Source organism: Mobula hypostoma, chromosome 2 (genome assembly GCF_963921235.1).
Source record: "Mobula hypostoma chromosome 2, sMobHyp1.1, whole genome shotgun sequence".
NCBI lineage: Eukaryota > Metazoa > Chordata > Chondrichthyes > Myliobatiformes > Myliobatidae > Mobula > Mobula hypostoma.
Window position 1 is genome coordinate 202,974,881 of NC_086098.1, and position 11,723 is coordinate 202,986,603.

At 38.1% G+C, this 11,723-nt stretch overlaps 1 protein-coding gene across 2 annotated transcripts in view; it reads left to right on the forward strand.

Annotated features, from left to right (window-relative positions):
- The window catches only part of gdap1l1 (ganglioside induced differentiation associated protein 1-like 1), an 88,761-nt gene extending 84,157 nt beyond the window's left edge, over nt 1-4,604 (forward strand). Inside the window, exon 5 of one of the 2 annotated variants that reach the window (XM_063030914.1) lies at nt 818-4,604. In XM_063030914.1, the coding sequence (XP_062886984.1) occupies nt 818-1,161 (344 nt within the window). In that variant the 3' untranslated portion in view covers nt 1,162-4,604. The remainder of the gene's footprint in view (nt 1-817) is intronic. The other variant, XM_063030902.1, reaches the window with a different exon arrangement.
- The last annotated feature ends 7,119 nt before the right edge of the window (nt 4,605-11,723 follow it).

The window sequence follows — 11,723 nt, forward strand, 5'->3', positions numbered from 1 at the left end:
GCTAAAAGTTGAATCACAACTGAAGACAGCCTCCCCAAGCTCAATAATAGAAAAGTGATGAAACAAAAGACTGTAGATACGGGAGACTGGAGAGCACACAAGAAAGGAGGAGAACTCAGTAGAAAAGCGGAACCGGAAAGATTGATCTGTCCGGTTATGTTGATTATAGAATGATTTACAAGACCCCAGAGAAAAGAAAGTGCATAGTAATCATGCAGAATAACTTAAATCTCACCCTTTCAAAGTGTACATTAAACCAAAAGACATAGACCATCTATTATGTTTAAATCTGAACAGCTAACATTACTACAGTTTATAATCTGATGACCAAATTGTCATGAATTTGTTTGATAATTTAAAAAAATGTTTATTAAATTTAGTAACTGTTAGTGAATGCTGTTCACGATGGTTTGGATTGTGCATTTTACACTGGTATTGTAGAGCTGACTCGATGGACAAAAGGACCTAATTCTGTTCCTATATTTTATGGTCTTATAATGCATTCCAACTTGACAAATGAGTAATCTGTATTCTTCCACCATGATTCACTCATTGCAGGATTTTTTCTTTAACAATTTCAGCTGACTCCATTTGGCAATTATTTAGATTTAAATGAGTTTCTCAGCATTGTATATGTGCCATTCGAAAACAAGTTAGGGTCAATGCTAGAAAATAGACTTGATTTGCTTATTTAGCGTCATCTTTAAAAATGTTACTTTATGTTCAAATATTGTCTTATGAAATGATAAGTGGATTGTAACATTTTAGTTTGAAAGGCAAGATTTCTTGCAATAATTCATATCCCTTTGTGTTCTAGGCCAGAAGTGCGAAACCTGGTTGTGTGGATTAGATTTTACCTTAGCTGATATATCCCTTGGAGCAACGTTACATCGCCTCAGGTTCCTGGGGCTTGCAAAAAAGTACTGGGGAAATGCAGATCGACCCAATTTGCAAGCATATTTTGAGAGAGTGCAGAAACGTACTGCATTTCGAAAGGTTTTAGGAGACATACACACCACACTGCTGTCAGCTGTTTTACCTAATGCTTTCCGCCTTGTGAAAAGAAAACCACCTTCTTTCTTTGGTGCCTCATTTTTAATGGGAACCCTAGGCGGAATGGGATATTTTGCTTATTGGTATCTCAAGAAAAAGTATATGTAACAATAGTAAATGTAATTCTGTGGCCTATGTAATGTGTGATATTATGGAATGTTTTAAAATATGTGAATAATTTCACTAGGTGAATTCTGTAGTACTGTTAACATTCCATGCCGTAGGATGGTATATTATACAGCACATATATAATTTAACTGCTGTTTCTTTTTTAAAAAAATGGTTTTGATTTTCCATGCTAACATCAGGCCAGCAATTCACTAAACTTCATAAATAACACCAGTTAGCCAATCAAGCGACAATTAGAAAATTGCACTGTATATTCCCATTCTAAGATCTAGAAATCCAGCCAAGTCCTGCCCTATGGACAGAATTTAGAAATAAACAGGCTGCAGTGAGTTGGACTGAAATTAAAATTTAATTTCCAATAGGCACATTAAGTTACTCTGTTCATTGTGTGACCAAATATATCCAAGACCACATTGGAAACATCTTACTTCTCACACTGAAGTTTACTTTGATGGGTTTTAGTGGATCATCTTCCATCTACTACAGGCCAACATTTTTCATTAAACCATTCAATGAATTGTGAACTCAATTCGTACTGGAAAATGATGAAGTTGTCATTCATGAATGAACAAAATAAAGTGCACTTATTTGACATAAAGAAAAGATAAATTTAGTTTAAAAACACTAAACATGATCCCCACTCAAGGTTTTTGAACATCACTTTTTCTTTCAGACAGAAATTACACACCTGTACTCTGACCTCTTGCAGTCTGTATTCACTCCTTTCAGAGAGAGCTCTTAATCAAAGTGTTTTGTTCAGCTTTCATTTTCTGTAGGACTTGTTTTCACTTGGTAGCTATCATTACCTTCCAGCCAACACCTTTTGTGCGTTGCTTACTTACCATTGTTTGTTTTTATGCTGTAATTTGCTAAGTTAATGTGTAGTTTCTTCAGGAAAGATTACATACAATATATTTTCCATTCTTTTAAACATCCTTCATATTTTATCTGCTTAATCCCTGCAATGCCCACCCACTCTCCTTTCGAAAGCAATAACTAATACTGGGTACAGTTTTGGTGTATAAACTAAATAGTAAACCTGTATTAAACCTTACCACAGTGTTCAACCATGAGTCCATCACAGCCAAGTTTGATCATACTGTACTTTTATTTTCGTTGTCCAGGTATAACAAAGAGAAACAGAAACCAAAAGTGAATAGTCCAGAGCTACAATGGTCACGTGTTGAGTAACCATTACCACAACAGAAAATTAGTTACAATATAAATCTATTAACTTGAGATTTCAAAATCATACTCAAAATGTATTCACTTAATTTAGGAATTGAATCAATTGATTCAATTAAGTCAATTGATTCATAAATTATCTTTAAAGTTTAAAAATTGACAAGGAATTATCGTGTGTCCAATTGGTGTCTTCTACATAATAAAGTATTTTTTGTAAGGTAAGGTAAGATATGGTAACAATAATTCACAATTACCCCACTCAATGAGTCCAGTTAGTTTTCTAGCTATATTTTTGAAAAAAAACATTTACTTCATCCATATAAGACAAGAATTTTTTTGGTTCTAACTCCATTTTAGGGTTCTAAAAAATTTAATTATAACGTCTATTGTGGAAGAGTAACTTGCCAGTACATGAGTGAAGTTCAAAGAAACCTGTGTCTGACCCACTGTACCTCCAGCACCTTTGTATGTTGTTCCAGATTTCCAGTATCTGCAGCATCATGTGTGTCAATTAATAGAAAGCTGGTTGATGGTATTCTATCATTCTTGAATCATTCTTAAACTGACATACACTACAGAAATAGGCACCCAGAGTATGAAACATGTAGATTTATAAGCAATCATGAAGCCAGAGCTAAAAAGTGTCTGACCTGTTGAGTTCCTCCAGCATTTTGTGTGTGTATCTTCAAAACTTAGTTTCAAATTTTAGATTAGCTTTGTTCATTCATAAATAACAACTTAAACTATTATAATTTTATTTCAGGTTTGTTTTACCATCCAAAAGTTGCTGAATATTTACATGAAAGAGAAATGGCATCCCTATAATTTTCTTAATGAAAAAGCCCACAGACTCACTATGTTGAAATATAACTTTTGGATGAAGTTGATTAGTACTGTAACACTCAACACATTTACTTTGCTTTAGTTAAGTGCCCAATCAGTGCACTGCTTTCAAAAGCTGTGTTTATGTTCAAGTAGATCATAATTAACATCACTAATGAAATGTCTTCACTGGATGGGTCAACATGGTGCTGCAGAGGGGTTACGTTGCTGATAATCCTAGTATAGAAACAAAATGACTGGGGAAAAAAGCTGCAATTTAATTAGGTCCTGATTAGAATAACTGCATTGCTAATAGTGATTGAATTTTAATTTCAGGCGGAAAGCTGAAATCTTACAAATCAATCAATCAATCAATAAATAAATATCGGTGGATGTACCGCATTTGCCATTTATAAGGCAGAAACAGAACATCAATTCTGTGCAGGGTATGGAATAGTGAACCACTAAAGTGATCTCAAAACCTTATTCTCTAAATTGATCTCTAACAGGATGCATTGCGAACCACAGAAGTGTGTCTGTAATATGGTATCGATACACAATGGAGGATCAAAGACCTTGTATTCTATGTTTACATCAGGAATCCAAGCTTCCTGACCACAAAGCAGCCTTAAGACATACACAGTCAAAATGGATACCACTTCAACCATTTCTGAAATACCATATACTTGTCAAGGTAGTAAACTTATTTTAAAAGAAATCAAAAATGAAATTAATCAGTGTCTTGATTCAGAAGGGTTTATGTAAATTGGTAGATTGCCAGTTCCAATTTCTCTTTTCATGGGACAAAGCTGCAATCTGTAGAAATACATTCAATTCATTTAAGTCACCGTCTGTCATGAATACGCAATAATGCATTTATAGAGATTTGATTCAGTATCAAGTTTATTATCAGGACATTTGTCATGAAATTTGTTGATATCATGATATGATAGAACACCAGTTTTAAAGTATCTTACCCTGAAAGAAATATGTCATTTCCTTAACAGGACAGATATGTCAGGAACGAATATATTAAGTGAAGTGCTGGGGTTCAGATACACATTCTAAGACTTGATGTAATTTCATTGGATCAGCTCTCTTCCAGCATACAAATGACAAAAGGTTTTCAGGTATTTAAAAAGGACAAGAGAAAGGCTGAATAATGAGAAATATAAAATATTAGACAATAATCTTTACTAGTTATTGTGGCAAGTCACTAGAGTTACCAATAATACTAATCTGCATTTTATGGGATAATTTGCCTGTTCATCAGAAGCAGTGTTACAAATAATCAGGTTTATTGTCTAATCAATGTGGAGTAATGGTAAAATGTTAACACACAAGAACAGCTGAAGGATCAGAGTGATAAGTATTTGAATTACATTATGATTTAGCCTTATTCACACCTGATTTTGAGAAACCATTGAGTTAGCTGCTTGCATGGAATTTATTTATATCCAGGGTTTCTTAAGAAATGAAAAGTCACTGTGAGTAAATGCCAACCATTAATTTTACTAGAGTAAAGCTACACTCAAATGTTTCACAACTATAGAAATGAGTTTTGCGGTGGTTATATTTCACCAACATGATAAAATTGTAATATCAGATACTTCAGAAAAGGTTTACAATTCAGAGTTAGGAAATACATTTATATTAATTTATTTTTGAAAGTTAACTCATACTGTAAAAGAATCTTCAGAACTTAGATGTTGAATGCACAGTTAAATATCATAAAGACCCGGATTTTTCACTCAGCATTGAAACAATACTTGCAGCTTATCTCTTCCAATGTCTACAATATGGGCTTCAGGTTTTCTGATGTAGGTGCTGTCAGGCATCAGTTCACGGGATATCAGGAGTCCAGCAAAAGCGACTTCATCAAACAACCAATCATTCCAATCAGAATGAAAAAAAACAAAATTTTTAACAAATGAAAATGTGACTTAAAGACCTCAAACATGTATATAAGCTAGACACAGAAATACTACCACATTAAAAAATATATCAATTGAATTTTGAAAATACCTGAAGTAAACATAGGTAAAAATAGGTTATTAAAACACAAACAAGCAACTTTTCTGGTTTAGTACACCATTACAAAATAGTTACATCACATGCATTCTAAAGTGAGCAATTATTAATAGATAGGTTTTATAACTGTCAGTTCGCCAAATTCCTCTTATTATACTGGTGAAAAGCTCAAAACAGCTCGGCCTGTGGATGAGCCTGGTGTCACTGATAGCTACTTCTGAATGTTCTCACTTCACTACTCGTCTGCCCTCCAGAAGTTTCTGCCAGTTAGTGCAATGGTGGTAAATGTAGTCCTGCCACCTACAGAATCCAGACTCGAGTAGCATACACTAACTAAATGCAGATTTTAGTCGTGCTTTCTTCTTAAGGTGTAGGGAAAACTGCAGCAAATGTCCTTCTTATTAATTCTATCTGAGTAAAATCAACCTTAAAGTAATAAGATGTATTGAGAAGCAAGACAAAGTAGCATTGTTCTAAAACCTGATTAATCTGCAGAACAATCCCCAAGTTATGACAGAATTCCGTTCCGGAGAACCTTTCATAAACTGCACTGAGTGAACAAAAACAACGCATGGGAGAGAATCACGGAGCGAGCGAGCAGTCACGGAAAGAGCAACCGTCATTGGGTAAGCAAATGAGTCCGCTCAGTGCGACTGGGTCCGACCCAACCACCAGCTGTTGCAGCTGTTGGAATGGTCAGGGTGAAGCGCAGGAGAAAGAAAACACGCTGAAGTGACCCATTCCCATCAGGCAGATGTCCCGCAGCAGGTGGTAAAACTGACCCTATCTATCTTGTCGGTCCCCGAATGTCATTCGTATGTACGGGATGTACGTAAATCGGATTTCATAATCTGGAAAAGAGCTGAACGCATTTCTAATGTTGGTATGTGCCACGGGAAATAATTTCACCAGCCCAGCAGCTGATGCTCAGTTCAATAGATAAAGGAAAACTGATGATCTATGTTTTACTAAAAAATATTGCTTATGTCATTCCATTCTTTAAAAAGGGAGGGAGGCAAAAGAAAGGAAATTATAGACCAGTCAGTCTGACTTCAGTGGTTAGAAAAATGTTGTCCTTTATTAAGATGAGCTTTAGGGTACCGTTGGCAAGTGATTTTTTTTTTTAATTTGGCCTACTTATAGGATTATTTAATACCTACCCATGTTGATTATATTTATACAATTTGATATATTTCATTACATTTTATTCTATATAATGTTTGCCTTTACTAATGACTTTTGATTTTCTCATATTTTTGACAGTATTGATTCATTTTTACAGTCTATGTAAAGCACTTTGAGCCTGCATCTTAATGTGTGAAAGGTGCTATATAAAGTTATTATGTTTATTATTATCAATAGGCCAAAGTCAGCTTAGTTTCCTTCTGGGAAAATCTTGCCTGACAAATCTGTTGGAATTCTTTGAGGAACTGACAGGCAGGATAGACGAAGGAAAGTCTGTGGATGTTGCTCACTTGGATTTTTAGAAGACCTTTTGACAAGGTGTCAGATTAGGCTGCTAAATGTGATAAGAGTCCATGGTATTACAGGAAAGATACTAACTAAAATGGACTGAAGATTGATTGATTGGCAGAAGGCAAAACTGGGAATAAAGGGCGCTTTTTCTGATTGGCTGCAGGTGACTAGTGATATTCTGCAGGGGTTGATGTTAGATCTGCTTCCTTTCACATTATACGTCAATGATTTGAATGATGGAATTGATGGCTTTGTGGCCAAGTTTACAGATGATACAAATAGGGTTGCCAACTGTCCAGTATTAGCTGGGACATCCTGTTTATTGGGCTAAATTGGTTTGTTCCATACAGGACCGCCCTTGTCCTGTATTTCCCCCTGCTAAGGTAGAGTGTTCCTATGAAACTGTTCGTAAGCCGAAATGGCGTATAGCGCAGAAGCAATTACCATTAATTTATATGGGAAAAATCTTTGAGCGTTCCCAGACCCAAAAAATAACCTACCAAATCATACCAATAACACATAAAACCTAAAATAACACTAACATATAGTAAAAGCAGGAATGATATGATAAATACACAGCCTATATAAAGTAGAAATAATGTATGTACAGTGTATCAGAATCAGGAAGTTTAAGCCAAAACCGATCTGTAGGAAAAAAATCGGTACGTACACGCACGCGCACGTCACGTATCCGCACATCATGCATACACACACAGGTGCCTGCACAAGTCTTCGTGGTCATGGCAGTCTTTCTCAGGGTAAACACAAGTGTCCCGTATTTGACTGCTACTTTTGTCCCTTATTTGGGAGTGAGAAAGTTGGCAACCCTAGATACAATGATAGCTGGAGGAGCAGGAAGTGTGAGGAAGCAGATAGTTTTGAGGAAGTAAAAAGGCTACAGAAGGACTTAGACATTTTTGGAGAAAGGGCAAAGAAGTGGCAGATGGAATATAGTGTAGGGAAGTGTAATGTATGTCATGCACTTTGGTAGAATGAATAAAAGCATAGACAATTTTCTAAGTGAGGAGAAAATTCAAAAATCAGAGGTGCAATAGGATTTGGAAATCCTTGTGCAAAATTCCATAAAGGTTAACTTAAAAGTTGAATCGGTGGTAAAGAAGTCAAATGCAATGTTACCATTCACTTGTAGAGGACTAGAATACAACAGCAAGGGTGTAATGCTGAAGCTCTATAAGGCATTGGTCAGACCGCTCTTCAAGTATTGTGAGCTGTTTTGGGCACCTAATCTAAAAGATATGCTGGTATTGTAGAGGAAACAGAGGAGGTTCACAAGAATGATTCCGGAAATGAAAGAGTTAACATATCAGGAGAGTTTGATGGCTTTGGGCCTGTACTCACTGGAGTTTACAAGAATGAAGGGGGAATCTTATTGAAGCCTACTGAATATTGAAAGGCCTAGGTAGACTGGATAGGAGCAGAATAACACCACCTGTCCTAACCAGTCTGCTCCACCTTTTCATCTTGGCTGATCCAATTTTACTCTCAGTCCCAATCTTCTGCCTCCCCACCCCACCCCTACACCCCCAATATCCCTACATGCCATAACCAGTCAAGAATCTATCAATCTCTGCCTTGAATACACATAGAGACTCAGCCTCCACAGATGCCTCTGGCAAAGAATTCCACAGATTCACCACTCTCTGGCTAAAGAAATCCCTCTTTATCTCCATTATAAAAGGAATCCCCTCCATTCTGAGGCTGTGTCCACCATAGGAAGCATCTGCTCCACATCCACTCTCTCACAGCCTTTCACCATTTGATATGTTTCAATAAAGTCACCCCTCTTTGTACTGAATTCAGGCGAATACAGTCCCAGAGCTATCAACCACTCTTCATATGACAAGCCATTCAATCCTGCAATCTTTTTCATGAACCTCCTTTGAACCCTCTCCAGTTTCAGTACATCCTTTCTAGGATCAGCAGCCCAAAACTGCACACAGTTCTCAACATGAGGCCTCATCGATGCTTTAAGTCTCAACATTACATCCTTGCTTTTATATTCTAGTCCTCTTGAAATGAATGCTAACATCACATTTGCCTTCCTCACCACAGACTCAACAGCGAGTTAACATTTAGGGAATCTTGCACGAGGACTCCCAAGTCCCTTTGCGCCGCAGTCTTTTGCATTTTCACTCCATTTAGAATATAGTCAACCCTTTCATTTCTTCTACCAAAGTGCCTGACCATGCATTTCCCAACACTGTATTCTATCTGCCACTTCTTTGCCCATTCTTCTAATCTGTTTAATCCTTCTGTAGCCTCTCTCTAATTCCTCAAAACTACCTGCCCTCCATCTACCTTCACATTGTCTGCAAACTTTGCAACAAAGCCATCAATTCCATCATCTAAATCATTAACATTTAACTTAAAAAGAATTGGTCCCAACACAGATCCCTGTGGAACACCACTAGTCACTAGCAGCCAAACAGCAAATGGCTCCCTTTATTTCCCCTCTTTGCCTTCTGCCAATCAGCTACTGCTTTATCCTTGCTAGAATCTTTCCTGTAATGCCACAGGCTCGTAATTTGTTAAGCAGCCTCGTGTGTGGCACCTTGTCAAAGGCCTTCTGGAAATCCAAGTGCACAACATCGACCAATTCTCCTCTGTCTATCCCACTTGTTATTTCTTCAAAGAATTCCAACAGATTTGTCAGGCAAGATTTTCCCTCAAGAAATCCATGCTGACTATGGCCTATTTTATCATGTGCCTCCAAGTACCCTGAAGCCACATCCTTAACAACAGACTCCAACATCTTTCCAACCACTGATGTCAGATTAACTGGCCTATAATTTCCTTTCTCCCTTCTTAAAGGGTGGACTGAGATTTGCAATTTTATAGTCTTCCGGAACCATTCCAGAAACTGATGATTCTTGAAAGATCATTACTAGTGCCTCCACAATCTCTTCACCCACCTCCTTCAGAACCCTGGAGTGTGCGCCATCTTGTCCAGGTGAATTGTCTACCTTCAGTCCTTTCAGTTTCCCAAGAACCACATCTCTAGTGATGGTAGATTCACACACTTCATGACCCCTGACACCTGGAACTTACACCATACTGTTAGTGTCTTCCACAATGAAATCTGATGCAAAGTACTTATTCAGTTCATCCGCCACTTCCTTGTCCCCAATATTACCTCTCCAGCATCGTTTTACAATGGTCTGATATCCACTCTTGCCTTTCTTTTACACTCTATGTATTTGAAGAAACTTCTCGTTTCCTCTTTAATATTATTGTCTATCTGACTTTCGTATGCCATCTTTACTTTCTTAATGACTTTTTTAGTTGCCTTCTATTGGTTTTTAAAAAGCTTCCCAATCCTCTAACTTCCCACAAAATTTTGCTCTATTATACGCCCTCTCTTTGGCTTTTATGCTGGCTTTGACTTCTCTTGATAGCCATAGTTTTTTCATCTTGCCTTTAGAATACGTCTTCCTCTTTAGGATGTATATATCCTATGGCTTCCAGAAATTCCAGCCATTGACGCTCTGCCATCGTCCCTGCCGGTGTTCTTTTCCAATCAATTTTGGCCAGCTCCTCTCCCATACCTCTGTAATTCCCTTGACTCCACTGTAATACTGATAGGTATGACCTTAGCTTCTCTTTTTCTGTCGGACGATGCTGAGGATGTTCTTCGAGTCTGTGGTGGCCAGTGCGATCATGTTTGCTCTTGAGTGCTGGGGCAGCAGGCTGAGGGTAGCAGACACCAACAGAATCAACAAACTCACTCGTAAGGCCAGTGATGTTGTGGGGATGGAACTGGACTCTTTGATGGTGGTGTCTGAAAAGAGGGTGCTGTCCAAGTTGCATGCCATCTTGGACAATGTCTCCCATCCACTACATAATGGACTGGTTGGGCACAGGAGTACATTCAGCCAGAGACTCATTCCACCGAGATGCAACACTGAGCATTATAGGAAGTCATTCCTGCCTGTGGCCATCAAACTTTACAACTCCTCCCTTGGAGGGTCAGACACCCTGAGCCAATAGGCTGGTCCTGGACTTATTTCCATCTGGCATAATTTACATATTATTATTTAATTATTTATGGTTTTATATTGCTATATTTATACTCTGTTCTTGGTTGGTGCAACTGTAATGACCTTCCAATCTCTCCTTTCGCTACAATGTGTATCCTTGGACATTAAGCTCACAGCTATAAAATTCTTTCCGCCATAATTCAGCAATGCCTATGACATCATATATGACAATTTGTAACTATGCTACCTTATTCTGTATACTGCGCACATTGAAATATAACAGCTCCAGTCCTGTATTCACTCTTTTCGATTCTGTTCATCTTTTACCTTGCAACTCATGTGTTGACTGAAATTTTGCCTGATTAACAGCCTCTCCTCACTATATATTCCCTCTGTTTGTAAACCAATGACTTCATTCTCATCAATATCACTCAGGTTCTCATCCCCTGCCAAATGAGTTTAAACCCTCCCAAACAAATCTAGCCGACCTGCTCCCAAGGGTATTGGACTCCCTCTGGTTTAAGAGTAACCTGTCCCTGTTGCACAGGTCATACCTTCCCCAGAACAGATCCTAATGACCCATATAACTGAACCCTTGCCCCCTGCATCAGTACTGCAGCCATGCATTCACTTGCCAAATCATCCTTTTCTTACCCTCACTGGCACATGGCACAGGCAGAAATCCAGAGATTACCACCCTGGAGGTCCCATTTCTCAGCCTTCTACCTAGCTCCCTAAAATCTCTCTTCAGAACCTCTTCATGTTGTCTACCAATGTCATTGGTGCAAATATGTACCAAGACTTCTGACTGCTCACCCTCACCCTTGAGAATACCATGGAACCGATCTGAGACATCCCTGATCTTGGCACCAGAGAGGCAATATACCATCCAGATGTCTCTTCTGCACAAACAGAACCTCGTCTCTGTTCCTCTGACTATGGAATCTTCTGTCAACACTGCACTCTTCTTCATCGATCTGCTCTTCTGAGCCACAGTGCAGAGACTCAGTCACTATTGCTCCCCACTGG